This window comes from Tachyglossus aculeatus, chromosome 2, assembly GCF_015852505.1.
Source record: "Tachyglossus aculeatus isolate mTacAcu1 chromosome 2, mTacAcu1.pri, whole genome shotgun sequence".
Taxonomy (NCBI): domain Eukaryota; kingdom Metazoa; phylum Chordata; class Mammalia; order Monotremata; family Tachyglossidae; genus Tachyglossus; species Tachyglossus aculeatus.
Genome location: NC_052067.1, coordinates 17,110,428 through 17,136,725, shown reverse-complemented (window position 1 = coordinate 17,136,725; position 26,298 = coordinate 17,110,428). Strand labels below are relative to the sequence as shown.

Here is a 26,298-nt window from a genome sequence, read left to right as displayed (position 1 = left end):
TAGTACAGTGTGTAACAATAATAATGATGGCATTTGTTAAGCACTTACTTTGTGCAAAGCACTGTTCTAAGCATTCATTCATTCAATCATATTTATTGAGCACTTACTGTGTGCAGAGCACTGTACTAAGCGTTTGGGAAGTAAAGTCGGCAACACATAGAGACGGTCCCTACCCAACAGCGGGCTCACAGGCTAGAAGGGGGAGACTGACAACAAAACAAAACATATTAACAAATAAAATAAATAGAATATGTACAAAGGAGGATAACAAGGTGATCAGGTTGCCCCACATGGGGCTCACAGTCTTAATCCCCATTTTACAGATGAGGAACTCAGGCACAGAGAAGTCAAGTGACTTGCCCAAAGTCACACAGCTGACAGGCAGCAGAGCCGGGATTAGAACCCATGACCTCTGACTCCTAAACCCATGCTTTTGTGCTCGATAAATACGACTGACTGACTGGTACGTGTGCAACTCTGGTATGATTATCTCCACACCCAGGAAATCCCCGGGCTACTCGTGTGCCTCCGTTCTCTCATCTGCCAAATGGGGATTAGATCCTATTTTCCCTCTCCTCCATTCATTCCATCAATCGTATTTATTGAGCACTCACTGTACGCAGAGCACTGTACCAAGCGCTTGGGAGAGTACAATACAACAATAAACAGTCACACTCCCTGCCCTCAACGAGCTTACAGTCTGGGAGTCCCACGTGGGGCAAGAACCGTGTCTGACCTTAACGCTTAACCCGATGCTCGAAAACCAGTAAGTGCTTGATGAACACCTCCATAATTACCTTGTATCTATCCCAATGCTCAGAACAGTGCTTTGTACATAATAAGCGCTTAATAAATACCATCATTATTATTACTAACGTCATTTTAGGTAACTATTCTCAATATTAAACAAGAGCTCATAAAACAGGCTACCCAAATAAAGGAAGAATATAAAACTATTTATTGACCACTGCTCACCAGTATTTACAATAAAGTAAACAATATACAGTTGTATAACATTCCAATTACTACAAAGTTGTTGCTTCTGCCTGGCCCCTGCAGAACCAAGTAACCCAAATACTAAAAGGACTGATTCTACATGTTTAAGGAGGTGGGTTGGGGTAAAGAAGAAAAAACATGCACATCAATAGTATAGAAGACTACAAAACATCTGTGAGTTTGTTTAAACATTCGTTAGGTTTCAGTAATGACTATGTAAGTTTTTTTAAATCAAGGTTTATAAAAGCCTTTCTCTAATGTGGAGGAAGTAACAATTCCATAGTATCAAATGCTCTCTTCCGTGATAAATGAAGCAACTGCAGAAGCTCTTATTTACTTGCTCAAAGTTACCTGTGCTGTTGATGCAAAAAATAAAAATGGAAAAAAAAAACCATACTACTTCGAAACGAACATATCAAACTCAACTCTCATTAGAATGTAGGTTTCTCACATTGCTAATAAATCAAAGAATAATATCAAGGTTCAGATTTATATATATATATAAAAAAAAGCAATGCAAACAATTATTGTGCTTCATCTTCTGGACACGAATGCCAAGTTAGTCTCTCTTCATAAAAAGCGATTACTATCTGAGGACACTTCATGTTTGCTTCTTTTGCCAGCACCAAGTCAGCCTCGTCTGAATCTTTCCTGTGGTAGAAAAAGAGTTGGGTGAGCAATCAGACCGAATTATCCACTCTTTATCTTAAAACCAGAGAGGATGATTTATATTCTTATTATTACATTCGGGAGTATCTAATAGCTGGGAGGCTATCCATCGCGCTGAGAACGTAGAGGCTTCAAATTCTAAGCGTGGCTCTGAACTGGTCTTGGTTTTGAGCTACTTAGTTTTCTCTTTCTTTGAATTACGGGCTTTAAAGATCTCAAAAGAAAATTCGTCAACAGAGAGGCAAGGTCTCATCTTAATACAGAGCAGAAACATTTTCACCATAAACACATTTTAGATCAGGAGAAATAATTAAATCATTCTGAAGTCCAAGTGCCGCTAAGAATTTTGAAGTATCCTTTAAGACTCACAAACATGTTTTTCACTCATACGTTTTACTATTAGATTTGGCTAGAACGCCGCCGAAAGATTGGGAACTTTCTTTCTACGGTGCATCTCTGTCCAGGATAGAGTGTGATCGGTGTTGAAGGAAATGACTGTAGGCATGTATGCGACGTTGGGCCCGCCAAGACAACCTCGTTGTGAGGTTCCCAAAGAACACACCGCTACCTAGTAAGAGAACTGACTACATATAAAAATGAAGGGATTCTTTTCCTCTTAAAAAAAGGAGTTTACAGAACACAATTTGGTGTCACAGGAAACTGCTGGGCACAGGTGAGGTACGGGGCAAACCTTCAGTATTGACGTGATTTTGCCTTAATGCAGAATTCTCCAAGAACACAGCCTCTGGGTTACCAGAGAACGAACTGTAACTGGTTTCTTGAGGCTTTCCCCTTGGTTATTACTCTTCTGACACAAATTTCCCCTGGACTTTGATTTCCCACAAAATGAAGCACCCAATAGGAAAAATCAGTCAGACAACAGAACATGAAGAAATATAAACTTGTTATGAACTTAATAATTTGACAATATTTGGGGTTTATGGCTTTACCAGGTAAGGTTATTGAAGATATTTCCATTTGTTACAGAATCTTAACAAGGAGACTATCACGATTATTAAAGTGTTTTCAATCCCATGATATTAATTAACGGTGTGATTCTGAACAACTCAATCCTGGTCAGCCTCTGGTGTTTCGGAATTTGAATAACTCAACTTTCTATTTAATGACAAATGCCTCTGGATAAATCAGTTTTCTGCCTTTCGTTGTATTCCCAGAGGCAATCCTATTCTGGACGTGTGCGGGTGTATAAAAATACAATGGCTGACAGTCTCTCTTTTTTCCTAAAAGTTCCACTTCTTACTGCTTTGGATGTTTGTGAAAAGTGACAGTTGCCACACTTACCACTTCATAAGAAACATTAATTCCCCGCTGCTATCTGTGGCACCAATTATTCGCTCAGGATCGAGGCCTCGAGCAAAACCTCTGGGTTTGTCAACCTATTTAAAAGGGGAAACAATTATTTTCAAAAGTTTTACACCACCCCGGAATAAGGCCCCAAATTACATTTACGCACGACACTTTACATCTTCCTTAAAAAGCCGAGAAGAGGCTATCTGAAGATGGGTTCTAATCCTGGCTCCGCCACTTGCCAGCAATGTGACTCTGGGCAAGTCACTTAAGTTCTCTTAGCCTCAGTTACCTCATCTGTAAAACGGGGATTAAGACTGTGAGCCCCATGTGTGAAAAACTGATTACCTTGCAGCTACACCAGTGCTGAGAACAATGGCACATAGCGTTTAAATATCAGCATCATTATTATTATTATAAATATCAGTGACAACATTTGGAAGAGCTTTGATCTACACAGAAAAGCCATACAATCTAAAAGTGAGTACTTGGTGGCTAGTGCATCTTCATCATCCCATCAGTTAATTGAGGAACATGGTCACAGCCCAAAGATAAGACATGACTGACAGTATGGCTTCTATAGAGCCCAAATCTTTCCGGAGGAGATCCTTCCCCGCCACCACTCAATGCAGCTAAAGGACTTGGATTTACTTTGAGAAGGGCGTTTGCCCACTTTCACAACTGGCAGCAAGAAGCAGCATGGTCTAGTGGATAGAGCTCAGGCTGGAGTGGTGGAAGGACCTGGGTCCTAATCCTGGCCCCACCACTTGTCTGCTGTGTGACCCTGGGCAAGTCACTTCACTTCTCTATGCCTCTGTTCTCTCGCCTGTAAAACGGGGATTAAGAATGTGAACTTCATGTGGGGCAGGGACTCTGTCCAACCCGATTTGCTTGTATCCACCCCAGCGCTTAGTACAGTGCCTGCCTGGCACAAATATCACAATTATTATTATTATTATAGTGCTTTGCTCACACTGGGGCTGAAATTCCCCATTATTTGCCTTTGAGGTAAGATTAACTGTTGATAATTTATACATACTCTTCTGCTCTTTTAAACACAGAGGAGTCTCATGATAGAGTCAGGATATGTTCCTCCAACATATAGTTCTAGCATGAGTGGTTACATTGAGGGGTACACCTTCCTAAGGATTTATTTACATGAAGTTAGTGTTCCTTCTACAGTTTTGACAGGGTAATTGCAGCAGCAGTATTTATTAAGTGTCTACTAAGCATTCATTCATTCAATCATATTTACTGAGAGCTTGCTGTGTGCAAAGTACTGTACTAAGAGTTTGGGAAAGTACAATATAACAATGAACAGACAAATTCCCTGCCCACAGCGAGCTATTCTTAGGGGCTCATTCTAAGAATAAAAGCAGGGATCGTAGATGGTCGACAGACGTATGAAGGATGAAACAATAAAAACCCCAGATCATCACCGTGACCCCCATCCTGCCAATTTGTTCTGTCCCCACCCCCATTACTGGGGCAAGAATATGGGGTGGCAGGCTGGAAGGGAAGGGGTGGCGTGACTGTGACCGCACAATAGATGTTGCTATCACTAAAGTTTAAATGAAGAAAAAAAAATATGGTACCCAAGAGAGGGGCAGGAGATCAGGGAATGGCGGGAAAGACGGATTTATCTGTATCACTGGACTGTAACAGTGGAATCAGGGCCTACATATGCTGGGGTAAATCATCTAGTAAACTCGCTGTGGGCAGGGAACACATTTGCTAACGCTGTTACTGTATTCTCCCAAGCGCTTAAGTACAATACTTTGCACATAGCAAGCACTCGATAAGTACCACTCAGTCACCAGTCAAGTAATGCTGGATATATCCCCAAGCCTTAATCCTGTATTTTATGGTCAATCAACACTTCACGGTCTTCCCATTCGAGCTTGGAAGCTCTCAAGGCAGGGATTGTATTTTACCCTTCTTCTGAACTAAGGGTTAACTCGGCGCTCCATAGTACTATTAACAACAAAGATGATGATCTTAATCAAAATTAAGCCAGCAATGGATGGAAACCTGGAAACCTAAGCAATGGATGGCTTAGGGTGGAAGAGGGATTGCTAAGCACTGGAGAGATACCAGGAACCTAAGAGCCTGCTGATCACTAAACATGCAAGAAAGCCACAAAAGATCTAAATATTGCTTACACAAAACAAACCAATTGGAAGTCACAGGACTCAATCTTCAGTGTAGTCAAGTATTAAACCAAGCCCTAATAGGGAAATATTTTGTGGCTAGTTTTTCCATCACCAATGATCAGTTTTTCCTATTAATACTGAAATAGCTAATATAGTGGGATTAACTCATTTGGCACCGATTTAGTGGCCATATCACAAATGGCAATTGGGGAAAAACAGAGAACCTGAACGATGGCTTAGGGTGGAAGGGGGATTGCTAAGCACTGGAGAGATACCAGGAACCTAAGAGCCTGCTGATCACTAAACAAGCAAGAAAGCCACAGAAGATCTAAATACTTCTTACATAAAACAAACCAATTGGAAATCACAGGACCTGATCTTCAGTGTAATCAAGTATTAAACCAAGCCCTACCAGGGAAACATTTTGTGGCTAGCTTTTCATTGCCAATGATCGGTTTTTCCCGTTAATACTGAAATAGCTAATACGGCGGGATTGACTCATTTGGCACCGATTTAGTGGCCGTATCACAAATGGCCATTGGGGGAAAACAGAGAACCTGAATGAAAAACTGACGTTGTGACAAAATTTTTACCTTTGTGAAAGAACTTAATTCTCTACTGCTGTACCTCAAGTTTTCAAGGGAAGAATTTTTTTCTTAATTGGGTAGCATATTTTTTGAAGTCTGATTTTGGGCTTGGTAAGGGACAAACATGCCAGCCAGGATGGCTGATCCCCAGATTAATTTAGAAGCAGGTCTCAGTATGAGACCATATTACTGACGTCGGCTTGAGCAAAGGCAACCCCACAGAGGAAAAAGATGTCGACCAAATGAAACAGCTTCTTGTCTGCACTGAAGCTCAGCAGTCCACTGTACAGCGAGAGCGAGCCCGGTTGCAGCTTCGGAAGCAGAAGCTGGACTTTGTGGTCACACGGCTCAAAGAACCTGTCCCTGGCATTTCGGTCGAGGAAGGTGTGTACAGCTTATAAGAGGTTGGATAAATTGGCGACAGTCAAAGACTTTGACTCTCAGAGATGGACCAGAGGCAAGGCCACAGTAGCTGCTGCAGGCGGGCAGCTGGAAAGAGCATAGGATGTGTGGCGGTCCAGACAGGAGGCCAATGAGAGTAGTCTGTGGCTGGGTGAAGAATGATTTGTTTCTGACGATTAGGTCTGTACAAAGCAATCAGAGGGGGCTTGGGGGTATTTACCTCCACCAGGTACTGAAAAAGAGCCCCGAGATGCGTCTGAAGGGAGGAGCAGTAGAGCTGTAGCTGAGACCTCACCGTCTTCATGCCATGGCTGGGGATGGTGGTCCTCCCTGTTCATCTCAGAGGGCAAGTAGCATTTACAAAGGCTACTGTCCCATCCCAACCTGCCCTGAGCTCCCAGGCAGAGGAGAGAGACGCCCCGATTAGACTGCCGGGGAAACTCAGCCTTTGGCATCTGAGGAATGCAAACCCCTCAGAGTAGCCAGATGAACTCAGGGGTGCTGGCCAAGGTCTACCCACGGCTCAAAGACGGGGAAAAAAGTGTTTGCAAATTCAGGAGGTTGAAGGCAGAAGCCTCTGGACAGCCAGGATGGATCTGTTCCAAGTTGGAGACCCAAGGAGTGGGCTAAGGGACATTTCCCTGGGCACAGAGAGATTGATAAATTTTCCCCACACGTATCACGATCCCAAAGGGAAGCCACCCTAGGGGAAGAGGCTTTGTTCTCAGAATGGCAGCACTTCCTCCTTCAGGGAAATGATGGTTACGGCCTTTAGGTTGCGTGGATGCCCAAAGCAAGGTCTATCTTTCACAGTCATACTAGGGAGATGAAAGGTGTCCTGGGAAGGGTCACTGACACGTATGTTCGCAAGGTTGTAGGTATCCAATGGATGCCACGGGGCGGAGCATCAGATGACCACAGCAGACATCTGGGTGAGCCAGACGTGCTGGCGGAGCCAGAGATGATGGGCTTGATGAACCCAGGGCAGCGAGAAGACAGTGTTGCCTGGGTAGTGGATAAAACTTCGTGGAGTCAGAGGTGGCAATGTCCAGGGAGGTGAACACGGGTGGGACGGGCTCCTCTCACCCAGACTCCGGCAGAGGTGCCCTCACCCTCAATGATGGAGAGTAGAAGAAAGAAAAAGGATTAACTGGGAGAAATTCTTGAGAGTTTTTCCACAGTTCCAGGACTTCACAGCAGCAGTTGGATGTCAACTGAAGGAGCGCTGAGTAACAATGAGGGCAGCCTGATAGCATGATCTACCAGGGGACAGCTGACACCACGGACCTGGCTGTAGGGGGGCCAGTGACAACTACTGGGGTTACACTGGGGCCATCACAGAATGTGACCTATGCCACTATCTCTGATTCCTTGGGCACCTCACCACAGGGCTTGCCTTGCAGGGGAGCCTCTAGGAGAGCTGAGAAGACCCACGTGGTCAGCTCTGCAAAGGAAAGGGTTGGCTGAAAGCAGGGAGGCACATATTGCTGAGTCCAAACAGCAGACAGTACTAGGGGACTCTGGAGGCGGGAGGTTCCTACCCCTAAGGGGGGAGAGGAATGTGAGCCCGGGGATGCCTACAGGGAAGTTCACAGGGACCTGGAGGGGGAAGTAGTAGATCCAGGAAAAAGCGGTTTCTAACTAAGTCAGGTGCGCTCCAGAGGGTCAAGAGCATCAGATAGCACGACAGGCCCCAGGAAGTTGGAGTTACAGGGACACAGGGTCGATATTGGAATTCGTAGTGACCTCTTGAGTGACCATTTTATAGGCTGCAGAATTCCTTGGAGATAAAAATCCATGGGGAAAAAAACCCAAAACAACTAAATTTAACCATAAAACTGGTGACTAAAAGCATCACTCTGAACGAATGAAGTCAAGAGTAGCAAGTCTGAAAAATAAGGTATACCCATTCCAAGTTAAGTTAACCGAGCAAAAACACGGTCTTCTAAATGCAATTAAAGTCCATTTCACCCAAATCAATGTCATAAAAAGCATTACTTACTATGGTTATGTGCTTGAAATATGCCATTGTTACACGTACATGAAGTTTCAGGTAATTAATAAGATGCTACAGGAATTCAAGCATTTCGACACTAAAGCTTTTCATTCTCACTATGCTAAAATATACTTTCTTCCTGATCTGTAGAGAAACCTGCATTTTTCTAAGGGAACTGTAATTGAATGGCCCTAGCCTACTCCCTACCCTCAAATCTCCACAAATCTAACACTGGAGTAAAACCAAATTCACTCTTTCCTTGTGCAAGACAAATCAATGAAACCAAAAAGCCTTGTACTTACAGATTCCCTTTTTTTCTTTGACTTGCTGTCCTCAGACTCACTGTCAGATAAAGACTTTCTTTTGGCACCATCTGTTTTTTCTTTACCAGCTTTTTGTGAATTAAGAAATGCTTCAATCAATTCTGGACAATCCAAGTTTTCTTCAGGCTCCCATGTGTTGTCAGCACTGTATTCATAAGAGATTAAGAAAGTCCAGCAGTCGATTAAACCTTGCAAACCCACATTTAGGTACTCAGTTTAAGGTCCTAACCTGACAAGATCAGCTCTGAAAGTGACCTAGTAGTTAACTACCGTCAGATAATCATAATAATGCTTACTTTTCAACTAGACCAGAAATAAGGTGTTTTGGGAGGAAGTCCATAGGGGCAAACTGTTTACACAAGACAGCCAGCACTAAAATAAGGTGCAAAAAGGATGGGAAGACACTTCCCAATACCTGTATTTTCTGCTTAACAGATTAAACCATTACACAGACATTAGCTACTATACATCGTCATATTGAGTAAAAACTACAAGGAAAATATCTTAACAATACAATGGGAGTAGCCAGAGCGTAATGAGCAAGTTCTCAATTTTTATGATTTTCTCCAAAGGGTATTTAAGAGTGCTTTAAAAAGCTGTCCCTGGGGTAAGAAACTGGCCAGAGTGGCAAGAAAGAATATTTGGGAAGGAGAAACAATCACACTCCAAACATATTTAGGAAATAGTGCAAGAGCAACTCTGAAGGCACGGAGAAAAACTTATATCTAGAAAGGGGAAAGGAACATATGAAGAATGAACGGTTGATTAATTGCCTGAGGCAGTTGGTACCACATTTAGTTGAGTCACAAAAAGTAAATGCCACTTTCCTTTTCGACTTTAGTAATTCAAAGACTCAAGATCTCAACTCATAATTTAACTTTCTGGTCTTTTCTCTGCTTAAATCAGTTCACTTGCACGTGCTGCCACCAAATAATCTACTTCTTCCGGTGCATGGTGTGTATTTAAGGTATGGTGCCTCGGGACTGGAACAAACCTGGCTTAATTTTTAGGGCCTTGGTTTTCTTTGGTACACTCCCTAACTCCAGTTTGTCCAGAAAGAGCACCATCTACATAGCTGCCACTGCTTCTGGACACTAATTGCATAATAATACAGAACTGAAAGATGGGAGTCATATATGACTGGTTGATTTACTTCATTTCTCAAAGTTGATCTGGTTATGTCTGTGTGTGGGGGGGGTGTGTGTGTGTGTACACATGCGCATACATATGTGTTGCCGTGCACTTTCCTGTCAGCCCTTTCTTGATGAGGAATGTCTGAGCAGTGCCAACTCACCCCCAGATCGCCAAATACCCTGGAGCCTAAGCCAGTTCTGCCTTGCCATCTCCTCCAAACATCTGGTTCATTCTAGGGTGGGAGTGGGGTTGGTGATGAAATGTTGAAAATTTTTGGTTTTTCAAAGAAAGAGGCGCATCACTGTCTCACCAATTCCAGGGAAGGCAGACTTAGTTTTGAACCCCCGCACCCCACCATGAATTATCACTACTGGTCTGAGTCTAATTACGGGACCTATTTGAGACTGGGTACAGATACGATTCAATTTGAGATCCAGAGCCCTTCGCAAGCAGAACCAAGAATTTATGTATAAGTAAATGGACTCAAATGCTAAGATCTCCAGTCGCAGCCATCACTTTCTCATTTGCAACCATTCCTTCTCTCAAAATCCCATCTCCCCAGTCACTATCTATTCTCCATTGCCTTTTGCAATTTCTGCTGGATCTCCTCCTTCAAAAAGACATAGCCATAGCACACTGGGAACTGAGGAAAAGAGTTCCTCTTCCACTTCCAGAAAGGCAGCCAAAATGACCCCAAAGCTCTGATGTCAGGAAGAGTGGCCAGGGTGGACTTTGGTGGCAACAACGCTGCTTCAAGGAACAGGAGTCATTTCTAACTTTACCTGAGCCAATGATGAAGGTTCAGGCCTAAAATTGAGATGAAGCCAAACAATATTTTTACTGGCCTACACCTCAATTCCAAGCCCGTACATAAAACTACAAATCTAATTATTTCATTAAAGCATATTGTTCTCTGCTCTACCTCCATAATGGCCTGGCTGATATTTCCACCTGTCCAAATAACATCTGCCAAAACAGGGTGAGGTGCATGGAACTACCTGTCATATAAGTCAACTCTGGCATGTCTCGAAGTATAACCATGTTGGTTGATTTAATACCTTACTTCCTTCCAATTGCAAAAAAAGGACACACTTCCCTGACACCAATGGAGCGGCAGAGGGTGACAAAGATCAATGGAAGGGAGCAGGCCCTTTTCAGATTTTCCACATTCTCTTTGGTCCCAAGAAATTGCAATGAAAATTAAAAGGGAAAAATGTTCATATTTGTTTAATTTAGTGAAGTAACCTTTTACCACTAAGCAAGGCAGGAAGCATGAGCAACTTGATTCTACCCACTCATTAAGACTCATCACCCTGTAAGTTAGGATCCTTGGAAACTCACTCACTTCCACATCCTCATCTGTCACTTCAGCTATCCAATGGTAGCAAAAGTACAGTTCCACCATTCCACAGCATCCTTTTGGATTATTTTTTTGGGGGGAGGCATGAGAGTGTGACTAAAATGCATTGGGTACCATGTGCTAGATATTGAGACAGTCCTAAGAGACATTCCTTGCATTCTAGAAAATGAACACCCCCTATGAAGCTGGGAGAGTGGAAGGCAGGATATTTGTGACCCATGGAAACAACCTAGGGAGTGACCACATAACCCTCTCTAGTCTGAAGTTCCTTGTGGGAAGGGGTCTTCTATTCCTGTTCTTTTGTACAGTATTCTCCCAAGTGCTTACTGTGCTCTACACACAGTAAATGCTCAATAAACTCCACTACTTGGTAACAATACAGTTGACCATCTTCCATTACCCAGAAATGGCCTATTCGAAGAATGACTTTTGAAGGTCTCTTACTTGGAGTGTACCCTCTCCCAAGCACCTAGAACAGTGTTCTGCATAGTCCTCAATAATTATGAATGAATAAATGAAAAACCATGGCCATCTTGCAAGATCCTACTTCCATGTAAGACTTAAAAATCACATCCCAAAGAATACCTTCTCGTTTTAGAATCATTGAGTTGAGAATGTCCTATATTTTCCAATTCCAATTGACTCATGTACTTGACACTGCTTCCATACACAAATTATTTAGTTGAGCTCAAAATTTTACTCACTTATGACCTCTGGATGAATATAAAGTATATTTCTAGACAATCTGCACCTCTGCACTCAGTCAGAAACTTTAGGCTCTGAGTTGCTTTAAATACATTCTCCCTAAGAGTGAGCATTCAACAGTTTTCCTACCATTTATTCAACATATATTCTTACACTCTGAAATCATACGTAGTCTTTCACTTCTCTAGTTTAGTTTTATTAACGTTTCGTTTTTACTGATAAATTTTCCACCTTATTTTTACCACTCTACTTGTAGGGTTTGTCATCTCACCGAAGGGGCTACAAACTGAACACAATACTCTAATCAACACCTGACCAATGCAGAATATAGGAGAGGGAAATTAACTTTATGGTTCTTATGTGTTACAGTGTACTGCTTAACAATCTAAAAGTTTCCTATAGACTAGGCAACTCTTACCTGCCCTGGCTATCGAGCATGCCTTGCTCGACTGCTATGGCAGTTTCAAAGTGGTTCCGCCTTAGTGGTGGAAGGGAAGACAGGGAGAAAATGGACAAAGTATAAGACTCAAAACAGGGACTGAACCTGAAAAATACGAGATAAGGGTAGAGAAACGGAAAGACTTATTAAATAAAAGGGCTGGAAGGATCTCTAGGTCTTATCTAGTACACCCCTCTGCCTGCAGGTATTGCTCTTACACGGCTTTTAGATCATTTGCCTACTCTACTTAAATATTTCTACAGGAAGGAATTCTACAACCTCCCAGGTATCGTAAGTTTTAAAAGGCAAACCTCCTAGCAGTTTGGGAGGGGGAAAAAAGCTTAGGAAATAGGTATTGGAATACCCTCGATTTAGGGCTGAACAGAATCTTGGTCACTTAGATGTGCTATAGGACATGAAAGCAGGAGCTTGATGCCGTGGCTTCAGGCTTCTTACGACAAACCCAGAGAAGGGGACTATTGATTCTTGCTTCTGTTATGGATTATGAGCTATATCACCCGAACAACATACACATTATTTTGGCATTGGGCTTCTGTTGGGACTAATGTCTTAAAAATCGAAACTTCAACTGAAAAATTCAGTTCCTGGTTGAAACAGCAGTAACCCTTTGGGCTGTCCAATAACTTGTAAAATTGTGGAATTATTTCTAGATCTAACCCAAATCCCTCCTGCTTCAAACTATGAAATAACCTTTAAGTAGATGCAGAGTAGCTTAAGGACAAACCTAATGGACTCAGGACCCACCTGAATCAGCACCAAAGAAAATTATGTTCTCACTATTGGTAACTGTGATCCAGAAATCAAGAACACAGCTCGACTATGTGCAGTAGACAATCATTCACTAATACTTTCAAGGTGCCTTTGGAAAACTGGTTAATGGGGACCACAAAACCACGTTGGAATCCAATGGGAATAAGTGCAAAGTGGTCACTCGATGGATGAAAAACAATCATCATAAATTCAGGAAAAACAAGTAGAACCAAAAAAGATTCATAGGTCAGAATCAATCAGGAGTCAATAATCAAAGAGCATGAAACTGGTTTATATGAACAGTAAGTCTGAATGAATCAGACTTATTTTGATCACCACATTTTGAAATACTTTGAAAGAGCCACAAAAGCAACTACAAGAACGGAAAAAAGGCCCTAATGGGGAAGGTTAGAAGAACTGGGATCAGTTCTAGCCTAGAGAAGAGAAACTATGGGGTGATTTAATAACCCTTCAGGTACACCAGGGTTGCTTTTTTCCCCCCAAAGGAAAATGCTGATCAGTTCTTCTCCATGGCACAGTCAAGAGTAAATGGACTTAAATTGAAGTGAGAAATTTCAGTTGCAGTAAGATTTTTTTTTTTTTTTTTTTTACTTTCAGGGTAATTATTTGAAATAGGTGACCATGGGGAGGCCATGAAGGCCTTCCCCCACAGAGAACAACCAACATAATGGACCAAATTATCTACAATTTTAGAGTTCTATGAGATGCTAAGCCAGGTTTTTATTTGAGACAACTGTTAAAAACGACCCTGGACCCAATGAAGCATTTCATTTGGGAAGGGGAAAACAACTGGTCAACCCCTTCATTTAACTCTACGCTCCAATATTTAGGAGGTATACTCAACTGCTAGATTAGTTAAGTTGTAATCAAGTTTGTTCTACTCCAAACGGGTAGGTTATCAGGATATTTCCTATCTCCAAATACTGCTCAATCCAGAATTATGAAAATGAAGACTTTGCATCACACAAATGTGTACTGCGGTGTTCCAGACCAGTCTTTTTTCAAACTATGGTCAAGCCGCCATTCCGGAAGATGAAAACCACTGTTACAATCTTGCCAGCTCCCTAAAGGAAAATTCTCCAGGACAAGAGGGCTCCAAAGTGGTCTGTGGATTGAAAACAGTCTTGGTATGCTCTGCTTACTTTATCCACTAGGTTCTCTAATACAATCTAAGAATAAAGTCAAGGCTGGGAAAAAAACCCAAAAAACACACACCCCTACAGTGACAAAAAGTATAAATCACATTCCTTGGGCTGCGTACAAGAAGAAGAAAAGGGGGCTGGGGGGGGGGGGGGGGGGCGCAAAGGAGTTGGGAGAGAAGAAACAACTTTTTCTTCAAAATTTCAAATTAATGATAGAGCTCCAGTCTATCACTAAACTGAACATTAATAATGGCAACAACAAATTTTTATGGTGCTTTATGAACAGTGAAACAATACACCAAACATGGCTTCTCCCCACACTAACACGAAAGAAATGCCCACTACACACAGAATCACTATTTCTGGTAGACACCAGACCACCAAACATTATTCCTCAACTCCCACTTTCTTTCTAGCACCTTCTAATACTCGTCCCTCCTAAGAACCTGTACCCACAAGAATTAAAATGTAGAGTACTCGAATGTGCTTTTATTCAGCTTTTGGAAGTGGTATAGTAAATATTTGTACAAATCAGATTCAGGTCACAACATACATTCATTTCTACTTCTGCTTTTACCTAGACCACAGGTCTAGGTAATCGACCTAGGAAATCGACCATTTCCCCTTGCATCGCAATTTCCACAAATTTTAACCCCAAGAACAGAGCTCCAAAAGAATGCTCACACTTCTTTAAAGAGCTTCCAACAGACGGACATTTTCGAAGCCTGACGTCTCGGCCACTGAAAAGTAGAATTTTAGAAAACGGTCTGAAAAACAGCCTTAATTTATCTTATTTTATCCCTTCCCATTTTCACTTGTTGCACTCATATTATGTACCCATAAATTAGGTGGACGAACGGATATCACTTAATGCAAGTGTCTCCACTTTGAGATTTGTAAGTCACTTCAACAGGAATTACATCCTGAAAAACTTGTTCAAAAAAGTAAAATTCTTTAATGTTTTCTGGAGGTTGGAGCTGAGTTTGGGATTCTTAAAAGAAACTTTTGTCCTTGCCATAATCCCAAGAAGACATTTCCCTTCTGCCCACCCAATCATGGATTTGACCATTTCCTAGGAATATGAAGTAGGAAGCGGGGGATTCAATTCAGTGGAGAACAGTATGTGTGGGACTACATATAGCCAGGTTCCCAAAGCAGGAAAGAAAAAAAAAATTGTGGTATTTGTTAAGCGCTATGTGCCAAACACCATTCTAAGTGCGATGGGGTGAATACAAGCAAATCGGGTTGAACACGGTGGCTGTCCCATGTGGGGCTCACAGTCTCAATCCCCATTTTACAGATGAGATAACAGGCACAGAGAAGTGAAGCGACTTGCCCAAGGTCACACAGCAGACATGTGGCAGAGTTGGGATTAGAACTCATGACCTTCTGTCTCCCAGGCCCGTGCTCTAACCATGACGCCATGCTGCTTCTAAAACACATGTGCTTTAGGAGCATACAAAGTAGCATATATGAAATCAAATCAGAAAGCACACCAAAGTTCCCAAATTAGAAAACAGAGTGGGGGAACAAACAGGGAAGAAAAGAGAAGGGAAATATAATCACTTCCCACTGGGCGGAGATAAGTTACAATACAATGGAGCACCTCTGTTTACATTTAAGAAAGTGGAGGAGTAAAATTCAATATGCAATGATCTATTCTATGCCAAACCACTTTCAGACCTCTGAAATTATTCATTTGCCCCTACTACCAGAGATAAAAATAATTCATTAAGTATTTTGTGGTAAATGACAGAATATTTTGCTTGGCAAAAGAAGTGGATAAGGAGAATGTTACTTCCTCTAAGACAAAGTTGACAACTGGGTATGAAGAGAGAGCTTTTCTTTTTTTAATCCTTCTATTATTTACCAAAAAAAAGGATAATCTGGGCAAATCCAATTTGAAAAGGAAGGTCACACTAGACTAAGGGAGGCTACAATGAAAGGATATCTAAAATAAACAAAAAACACTTGGAAGTATTTTAAAATAATCAAGGCCCAGCGCATTCCTCCTAGGGTAGTTTGACAGGCATTACTGCCGAGCCACTATTACTTTTGAGAACTCACAGAGGGCAGGGTAATTCTCTAAGGGTAAATAGTGTGCCCAATTTTGAAAAGGAAGAAAAGAAATCCTCTAGAAAATGCAGATCTAGTCAGCTCTAACATGACACACGAAAAGATTCCAGAACAAACGACTGAACACTGTGTGGTCACCTAGAAGAACATACGACATCAGGATGAATCAACGTGGCTTTGTGAAGCGCAACCTGTGCCTGACATAGTTAACCTCTTTCTATTATAGTGAAACAGAACATTTAGACAAGGAAGAGCGCTAGATATTATCTAGTCTTCAGTCAGACTTGAATCCTCCCTATATAGCAGCCACCGACAAGAAGCAGCGTGGCTCAGTGGACTGAGCACGGGCTTTGGAGTCGGAGGTCATGGGTTCAAATTCCGGCTCTGTGAATTGTCAGCTGTGACTTTGGGCAAGTCACTTAACTGGAGGCCTTCCCAGACTGAGCCCCTTCCTTCCTCTCCCCCTCATCCCCCTCTCCACCCCCATCATCTTACCTCCTTCCTTTCCCCACAGCACCTGTATATGTTTGTACATATTTATTACTCTATTTATTTTACTTGTTACCTATCTATTCTATTTTATTTTGTTAGTATGTTTGGTTTTGTTCTCTGTCTCCCCCTTCTAGACTGAGCCCACTGTTGGGTAGGGACTGTCTCTATATGTTGCCAGCTTGTACTTCCCAAGCGCTTAGTACAGTGCTCTGCACACAGTAAGTGCTCAATAAATACGATTGATTAACTTCTCTGTGCCTCAGTTACTTCATCTGTAAAATGGGGATTAAGACTATGAGCCCCCGTGGGACAACCTGATCACCTTGTAACCTCCCCAGCTCTTAGAACAGCGCTTTGCACCCAGTAAGCGCTTAATAAATGCCATCATTATTATTAAAGTTACTGTCTCCACCAGCTACTTTTACGTAGCATCACAGCTGGTTGAAGGGCAACCCAAGGAGTCGGTATAGAGTGTTATCCACAGGAATTCATCCAAGGACTGGAACTCTTCAAAAGCATTACGGATGATCCATAAAAAGAAACCACGGAGTATACACATTAAGTTTGCTTAACTTTAAATTGGGTGTGTCTACTAGCCCGTTGGAAGATAGGGACAGAATTTAAAGTAACAGGAAAATTGGAATAACGGGCCTGAAAAAAAAAAAAAAAAGGATGGATTAACAGGGACAAGTGCAAGGAAACGAGCCTAGGGATGAAAAACGATATAAACAGAAAGACTGCTAATCAGGAGTACAGCTAGAAAAACACCTGGAGTCAGAGCTGACCAGAAGTTACGATCCAGTCGTGGGTCGTAATGAAAAAAGCCAAAGTGCTATTGGAATCTGAAAATAATCGCTTAACTGCACTCTGCTCTGCACTAGCCTGACCCTTGTCGGGATACCCTGTCTAGTTTTGGTAACTACACTTATTTGGCCTAGTGAAAAGAAGGCTATGGGTTGATTTAGGGGTAAAGGGCTTCTAATGAAGAGATACGAACAAAATCATCTCCATTTCCACTGAGGACTGATTACGAGGCAATGGGCTAAAATTAAAGCAGGAGAGAATTCAGTTAGGTATAAAGATAAATTGCGACTACTGAAGACAGAAAACACTAGAATAGATTTCTTAGGAATGCCTTCCAGCTCAGTCCCTGAAGATCTTTAGGAAGGAATAAAGACCTCAACTCAGGAAGGAGAGGCTTAGAGAAGATGATTTTTGAGGTCCTTTCCAGCTCTAGGATCTCATGAACAGCACCAAAGAGTTTCACTCCAATTCGGATCGTTGAGGATTTACGTCTTGTAAAATTCTACCTGTTTTAGCCCATTATTTCTTACTTCACTTAATATCTTACACCATAATCCAATATCGCTCCAAGGCCAGATCAACAGAGCACAGGCCTGGGATTCAGGTCAGGGGTTCTAATTCTGGCTCTGCCGCTTGTTTGCTGTGCGATCTTGGGCAAGTCACTTCACTTCTCTGTGCCTCAATTCCCTCATCTGTAAAATGGGGATTGAAGCTGTGTGCCCTACATGGGACGGGGACTGTGCCCAACCCAATTTGCTTATATCTACCCAAGCGCTGAGTACAGTGTCTGGCACAGAGTAAGCGCTTAACAGATACCACAATTATTATTAACTGATTTGAATACCCCTTGGTGGTATTATTCATGCACACCTCTCATCGAACGATTCACCAGCAACAGAAAATGACACAATGCTCACACTCAGGAAATCATTTCTACCTTTGGTTCTGTTGGCAGGACAGTCAAACCAGTGACTTCAGGGGCCCTAAAGTAAATTGAGACTAAGGGAAACTCCCTTACTCACCTACAGCACTGCATATTAAAGAAGTCAAAACCAACTGCCTTAAAAAAGGCAGGTTCAGTTGATGGCACACCCAGTTCTACGGTAACACAAAAGTTGTGTTCTCACAAAACCTTGCATTAAGAGAAATACACTGTAGTACTCACCTTTTCTGACATTACGTGCCTGCAGTTTCTTCATTCCTGAAGCACGCCGAGCCCAAACAAGCCCACGTTACCGGCAGAACGTTTCCTAATTCCCTAATCACGTTCTAGCCTGAACGGATATTAAAAATGTGCACTGTGGCAGAGCTGAGTGTACTGGATGTCTCTAGGACCGGGAAAAGTTGGTGAAATTTTTAAGAGTCCCTTGCTGTGGAGAGTATGTAAATGGAACTCTACTGCAATCAAGGGCAGCTCTAAGTAGATGTGAAAGCTATTCCAACTCCAGATTTTGAACAAGAAAAGATTTTCTGTTTCCTAGGAAGCAAGATCATTAATATATATGAGGAGCATCCCCGGGCAAAGTGAAAAGTTTGGTATTGGGAAACAGGGGAAAACACAACTCTCTCTTACAAACTCTATTCCCCGACCTCAGATAGAGTGGTAATTAAATTCTGTGCGGTCATCACGTATTACTGTCCTTTTTATTCAGGAACAAATTTGTCCATTGCTTGGGTTAAGCCTGGGACCTGGAAGATGTCAATAATGTCACATTGTCAGATGGCTAGGAAAGCCTCCTATATTTGAGAATTTACTTTGTGTCCGGCACAAAGTATATGAAACTACTCTAAAACACTACAGCCCGCCTGGCTCCACTGGTGGAGCAGTAGCCCACAATTTTTAATGAGCTGCAGCTGGATATTGTTTAAAACGAATAAATATACTACAGATTTTTCTCTTCACGTCAGAACAGAAACAAAATGCCCACCCATCACCCCCCGCAAACACCGGGCAACAGAAAAAGGTCAATCTCAGTGGCATTAAGCAAAGAGGCTTCTAAAACCCGCAACAGTAGTCAAGAGGTCCAGCCTACACTGATTCTAAGTAAGATACCCGTTGGTGTGTCAATTTAATAGAATGCTATATTTTCTTACTCTGTAAATCCCTTCCATTTCAAGAAGTATTCAACTTTCCCGTTGACTACACGGCGGTCCAAGACTTTCTCCACCACAAACTCTTCAGGCTCTGCCTCTTCAACTTTTTTACTCTTGCCATTCTGCTTCTTTCCCATTTTGTGCTAAAAAAAGAAGTTAAGAATTATTCTTTTTGCTTTACAGTCCCATTTTAATGGACAAGCGTCACAAGCACAAAGCACTATTAAGGTCCCATCTCCTCCAAGTGGCCTTCCCTGATCAACCCTGTTTTTCCCTGGCCCGCTCTCCCTTCTGCGTCCTCTTACAAGCTTGGATCTGTGACCCTTGGATAGTTGATATTCGCCCCACCCCAACCCCACAGCATTTATGTACATATCTTTAAACTGTATATTATAAATTATTTACATTCACATCTGTATCCCACTCTACACTGTAAACTTGTTACGGGCAGGGAACATGCCTGCTAATTCTGTTGTGCTGTACTCTCCCAAGTGCTTAGTACAGTGCTCTGCATGTAGAAGGTGCCCAGTATATATCACTGAATTGCTCACCTGACACAAACTACAGTTTATATTCAGATTAAAACTATTTGTACTGCATTGGGGCAGGTACTTTTGTGATTAAAAGGAGGAGACTGGGAGTAAGAGGATACACAATTCTGACAACCTAAATAAAATCTCTTGAATTCAGAGTCATACCCACAATGCCATTCAGGCAACCGTGAATGCCTTACACATCCTTTTTTATTTCTGTAGCAGCTACAAAAATGAGTTTATGTAACAAAAAGACACTACAGCACAAGTCAAATAAGAGATGTGCTTCTCTTTTGGAAAAAGAGCCATTTGCAGTGAAATTCTTGTCACTGAAAGACGTCATAGGACTGTTAGGACAAGTAACAAACCCAGCAACACGTTTATATTTTCGCAGCTGCGATATGACCTCCCTCAGACACTTTAAATTATTCCCCAACATCAATTTATAAAACCAAATCATTACACACAAAAAATACAACAGTATAAAAGGTACAATGGTATGAGAAATGAAATTCAATACATTACATTAAAAATCATCTTTGGCATAAAAACAGAAATGACCCTAAGGACTCCCTATGGCATTCTGACTTCAATGAGAGATAGAAAATTTAACATGAAGAATTTTTCATTATCCCTGAAGGTCTGAAACAAATCTATGATGCTCCCAATTAAGAAAAAAAAATTAAGTCATTTTTGAGATTCAAGGCGGAGGGAAACAAAATATCATTGCCATTTTGCCTTTCTTAAGGGTTACTGATTTTAAGTGGTAGTCACCACTTTATTAATGGACATTGCTTTATAGTAGCTCTGCCAATGGTCTCTGATGTGACCACGGGCAAGTCATTTAACTTCTGTGTCTCAGTTTCCTCATCCATAAAATGAGGATGTAAACACCTGTTCTCCTTCCTGCTTCGACTGTGAGCCCAGTGCTTAGAACAGTGCTTTGCACGTAGTAAGCGCTTAATAAATTCCATTATTATTATTAGTGGGACAGGGACTGTGTCCAACTTGATGATATCCTATCTTCGCCGCCGCTCAATATGGAGCTTGGCATGTAATAAGCATTGAACCAATTCAATTATTATTACGGCCTTTTAGGAGGCAGATTTGGGGTTAGTGCATTTAAAAAAGAAAATCCAGAAGGAGCACTTTAGCAGCATACTTGGTCAGCTTCTTTTTCAAATAATTTTAGCATTTTAAATGGGCTTCTAGGAATGAAGCTTCAAATTCATCCATTCGATGCCTGCATTTAAAGGTGCCATCGCAAACCTGAGGGTTCAAAACTCATTTATAGACCACCCAACAAAAGTCAATATAATACCACGCAGGAGAAAAGTGGCAGATGAGTATTTCAAGAATCTGCAAGACTATGTTCAAAATAATGACCAACACATGGGTCCATTCAATGCATCCAGTCTCTACAGTGAAAAATGGCATGCATTTTTATTTTTCTAACTTTCCCGGACCAAATTTCTGAGGTCTTTAAATTTCTACTAGTTGCACGTTCAGGGACAAATGTTTCTAAGGAAAGTGCTTAGACAAAAGTTACTCAAATTTGTTTCTTGATGTTGAACAGAGTGAGCATCAGAGACAGAAAGCAAATGGAGTGGAGAAGAGCAAAGAGAGAAATTGGGAACAAATGAGAGCATATAAGATGCTGCTTGCTATCCATGAAGTTAAAGGGGGAGATGGGGGCAAGAGCGGTACGGGGATGAACACGACAGATGCATAACAGCAACAAGAAAGAGTACATGAAGTCAAGGAAAAACACAAATATTGCAGGCACAATGATGACACTTCACAAGCTGGTTTCAAGGGCCGGACTTTCTTCATAAGAACATTACGCACTAAGCCCAAATCCAAGAAAATTTTTTGGTGGTGGGGACAGATGATAACTTGAACCTATTTCTTAACATTCAAAAGGCAAATCAGCTGGACATCTACGCTCCAATGAAACACCAGAGAGCACACCTCCAATTTTAAGAAGTCTAGATTTTTTTGGTATTTGGGTATCACCTGGGTTCTGACGGTTCAAACTGAGCCACATGGCTCCTTGATGGAGTTTTCGTTCCATGTTTGGGACTTAAAAGATGATGATCTGAAGCCAGCACTCAGTGTATGAGCCTAACCTTTTTTCTGGTTGGCTTGCCGATTTAAGTAGGAAACAACTGAGAGTAGCTAGTCCTTTCTGCACATCTTTTCATCCTCTTGACCCCCCCCCCCTCCCCAAACACCTGCATCATGGACAGCCATCCCTCTCCCATTCATGCTTTTTGGCAAACTTTAAATTAGGCCTCAGATTCGATTCAAGTTTTGCGCCAGTTGGATTCTAGAACTTCATGTTATGAAAAAGCTTAGTCTTGTGACTCATTTCCAGTGCCAAGTTAGAGGTATAGGTGAGGATGGTTTATACCTCAGGGCCCATTTTCATTGTCAAAACTCCGTGTCACCAAATTTCTCTCTTTCACTGTGAAATTCAAAGGAAGAAAAGATGAAAAGAAAATGTATGACTATGTAGATGTGGAAACACTCACCTTTTACACTTAGATTACTAATGCAATGTTGCAGAATTGGAACTGTGGGAACCATAGGATTGAATTTTGTGATTTTTGTGGACACAATTTTTCATCAGGTTTAACTTTTTGCCCAGATATTGTTTGAGGTATAGCAATTTAATGGAAAGAGAGAGAACTATTCCTAGAACTCAGAGCGGCAGGAAGTTGCGGAACATGTCTATATACTGACTTAATTTTATCTTAAAAATACGCAACAGGGAACAGAAGTTTGGAACAAGTTTAAAGCTACCTTGCTTATTCTACAGTGTAAAGTGGGAGATGATATCCCCCCTCCCTCCTATCTATAGTCCTTCCAAATAAAATTAATAATTTGGTGGATTTCACGTATCCATTTTTCATTTCCCCCAATCCACAAAAGTATCATCCTAATTTTATGGCAAGATCTAGGTGATTTACTCTCTCCCAGCCCAGAAAAGCTAAAGAGCACACTGTAGTCCTTTAAAACATGCTTTAGATACTTTGGCCGGACTACAACGCAACTGATGGAGACAGTTGAATTTAACAATGGCTTTGGCTTTCCATGAATTAAATGATGCCAAAATCTAATCCTTCCCTAAAATATTACATCATGCTGACCCTCGGCCTACATCCCTCTAGACTGTGAGCTCGTTGCGGGCAGGGATCGTCCCTCTTTACTATTGCACTTCCCCAAGCGCTTAGTACAGGGCTCTGCACTTGGTAAACGCTCAATAAATACGACTGAGTTGAATGAATGACTCCCCTGTGGACCGAAAGCTCGCCGGGGGCAGGGAACGTGCCTGTTATATTGTACTCTCCCAAGCGCTTGGTACAGTGCTCTGCACACCGTAAGCGCTCAATAAATACGATCGACCGACCGAGTCCAGATTTAAGAAGTCCAGTTTCCCTTCCTGCAAAGGCTTCAAATGACATAAATCATTTCGATGTCCGAATGAAGTCATCTTTTTTTTGAAAGCTACCGTAAGGCCTGCTGTCCCTTATTCACCAGACCTGGGATGGTGATGGGCCGTGTGGACGTATTGTTTGAGCCACGGGGCTGCGAAGTCGTAATTCTGGCAGAAAAATAACCGGTTAGAGCCTTACATACTTTAGGTGCTTAGTAACTTACCAATGTAGTTTTATTGGAGGCCATTTTTTTTTATTGCAGACGTGAAGAGCTTTTACTGGAAAAATGCAGGACAGTTAACATGACACGGAAGACATCCCCGAAGAAGAGGTCCTGCCTCCAGCTCCCCTCCCAAGCCCCCCTTATTACGGTGTCATCTACCGTGGCTCGCACGGGACCACATCCCCGAGAGGTTGGCACCAACCCCATCCCTTCACGGAGCGGCGGCAGGGTGGGAAAAAAGAATAAATTGGTTTACACCGGGGCCCTGGAGGGAGGACGAAGCCTTTTGGGAGGTGGCCAGGATTTGGGGGTGCGAGGAATGGCGGGCTCTGCCCTACAATTCGGATTTACACCCCGAGCGGCAAACCCCAGGATCGTGGGGGGAATGTCCTCGAGAGTCATTTGGGGGGTTTGAAGGGTCTGGGGGCTGTAGAGGCTGGGAGGATTTGAAGGGTCTGAGGACTGTGGGGGTTTGAGGGGTATGAGGGCAATGGGGGCAATGGGGGTTTGAGGGGTCTGTGGGTTGTGGGGGTTTGAGGGGTCTGAGGGCTTGAGGGGTATGAGGACTGCTGAGGCTGCGAGGGTTTGAGAGGTCCGAGGGCTGTAGGGGCTGTGAGGATTTGAGGGTCTGAGGGCTGTAGAGGCTGTGAAGGTTTGAGGGTCTGAGGGTTGTAGAGGCTGTGAAGGTTTGAGGGTCTGAGGGTTGTAGAGGCTGTGAAGGTTTGAGGGTCTGAGGGTTGTAGAGGCTGTGAGGGTTTGAGGGTCTGAGGGCTCTACAGGCTGTGAAGGTTTGAGGGTCTGAGGGTTGTAGAGGCTGTGAAGGTTTGAGGGTCCGAGGGCTGTAGAGGCTGTGAGGGTTTGAGGGGTCTGAGAGCTGTAGAGGCTGTGAGGGTTTGAGGGGTCTGAGGGCTGTAGAGGCTGTGAAGGTTTGAGGGTCCGAGGGTTGTAGAGGCTGTGAGGGTTTGAAGGGTCCGAGGGCTGTAGAGGCTGTGAGGGTTTGAGGGTCTGAGGGCTGTAGAGGCTGTGAAGGTTTGAGGGTCTGAGGGTTGTAGCGGCTGTGAAGGTTTGAGGGTCTGAGGGCTGTAGAGGCTGTGAGGGTTTGAGGGCTGTAGAGGCTGTGAGGGTTTGAGGGGTCTGAGGGCTGTAGAGGCTGTGAGGGTTTGAGGGGTCTGAGGGCTGTAGAGGCTGTGAGGGTTTGAGGGATCCGAGGGCTGTAGAGGCTGTGAGGGTTTGAGGGATCCGAGGGCTGTAGAGGCTGTGAGGGTTTGAGGGGTCTGAGGGCTGTAGAGGGTTTGAGGGGTCCGAGGGCTGTAGAGGCTATGAAGGTTTGAGGGTCTGAGGGCTGTAGACGCTGTGAGGGTTTGAGGGGTCTGAGAGCTGTAGAGGCTGTGAGGGTTTGAGGGTCTGAGGGCTGTAGAGGCTGTGAGGGTTTGAGGGGTCTGAGGGCTGTAGAGGCTGTGAGGGTTTGAGGGGTCTGAGGGCTGTAGAGGCTGTGAGGGTTTGAGGGATCCGAGGGCTGTAGAGGCTGTGAGGGTTTGAGGGATCCGAGGGCTGTAGAGGCTGTGAGGGTTTGAGGGGTCTGAGGGCTGTAGAGGGTTTGAGGGGTCCGAGGGCTGTAGAGGCTATGAAGGTTTGAGGGTCTGAGGGCTGTAGACGCTGTGAGGGTTTGAGGGGTCTGAGAGCTGTAGAGGCTGTGAGGGTTTGAGGGTCTGAGGGCTGTAGAGGCTGTGAGGGTTTCAGGGATCCGAGGGCTGTAGAGGCTGTGAGGGTTTGAGGGATCCGAGGGCAGTAGAGGGTTTGAGGGGGCCGAGGGCTATAGAGGTTGTGAGGATTTGAGGGGCCCGAGGGCTGTGGCGGCGGGAGCCCCGGGGTCCCTTGGCGGCCGCATGGCAGCTCCCCCGGCCGCCGAGGGAGAAGACAAAGGCCCGCGATGGGCGGGCGGGCCGGCGGGCGGGAGGGGACTGCGCCACCTCAGGCCTGCGCGCGCCCCGAGAGGCCGCCCTACACACACACACACACACACACCTAACGGGACCGACCGACCGACGCCGCCGGGCCCGCCCGTCCCGACCCTTCTCCTCCCCCGCCCCCCCCCCCCGACCCCTTTGGGGCCCGTTCGCATTGTCCGCGGGGAAGAGGAGGGGACCGCGCCGCGCCGCGCCGCGCGCCCCCGAGCCGCCCCGCAACGTGGGGCCGCCGGCCCCCCCCCCACCCCCGGGGAGCCGCGGGCGGCTACTGGAGGGCGACCCCCCCCCCGGCCCCCCGCCCGCCCCGGGCGACGACACCGCCTTGGCCGCCGCTCCGACCTGCTCCGCGTCCCCGTCGGCTGCGGCTCCGGACCTTGCGCGCCGCCGCCGCCGCCGCCAGCCACATCCGACGGAGACGGGGAAAGGGGGGGGGGGGGGGGGGGAAGGGGGCGCCGCCCACGCGCAGGGCAGAGGCTGGGGGGGGGGGGGGCGACGGCTGGGGGACCCCGGGCCCAGGCCGGCCGGGAGGCGCTTACCGTCCCCGGCGGGGGCCGCGCGGTCTCCGGACCAGGGGAGGGACGGGAGGGCGGGGGCGGGAAAACGGCCGGCGGGGCCCAAGCTTTCTGGCGCCAAAACCCGGCCCCTTAGCACTTCCTCGCGCCG

The 26,298-nt window shown here is 44.1% G+C and overlaps 1 protein-coding gene across 3 annotated transcripts; it reads right to left on the bottom strand.

Annotated features, from left to right (window-relative positions):
- Positions 1 to 935: 935 nt before the first annotated feature.
- On the bottom strand, positions 936 to 26,225 carry CBX3 (chromobox 3). Of its 3 annotated transcripts, none has more exons than XM_038760718.1 (6): positions 26,172 to 26,225; positions 23,669 to 23,723; positions 19,473 to 19,615; positions 8,414 to 8,579; positions 2,968 to 3,062; positions 936 to 1,647 (listed from the first exon to the last, which is right to left on the bottom strand). In XM_038760718.1, exons 2-6 carry the CDS (start codon positions 23,690 to 23,692, stop codon positions 1,521 to 1,523), a joined length of 555 nt encoding a protein of 184 aa, XP_038616646.1. In that variant the 5' UTR covers positions 23,693 to 23,723; positions 26,172 to 26,225; the 3' UTR covers positions 936 to 1,520. The 3 variants fall into 3 exon arrangements, with proteins under 3 accessions (XP_038616646.1, XP_038616647.1, XP_038616648.1); XM_038760719.1 differs by lacking the exon at positions 26,172 to 26,225 and adding an exon at positions 25,975 to 26,018; XM_038760720.1 differs by lacking the exon at positions 26,172 to 26,225 and adding an exon at positions 22,419 to 22,472 and having other exon boundaries at positions 23,669 to 23,722.
- Between the last annotated feature and the right edge of the window lie 73 nt (positions 26,226 to 26,298).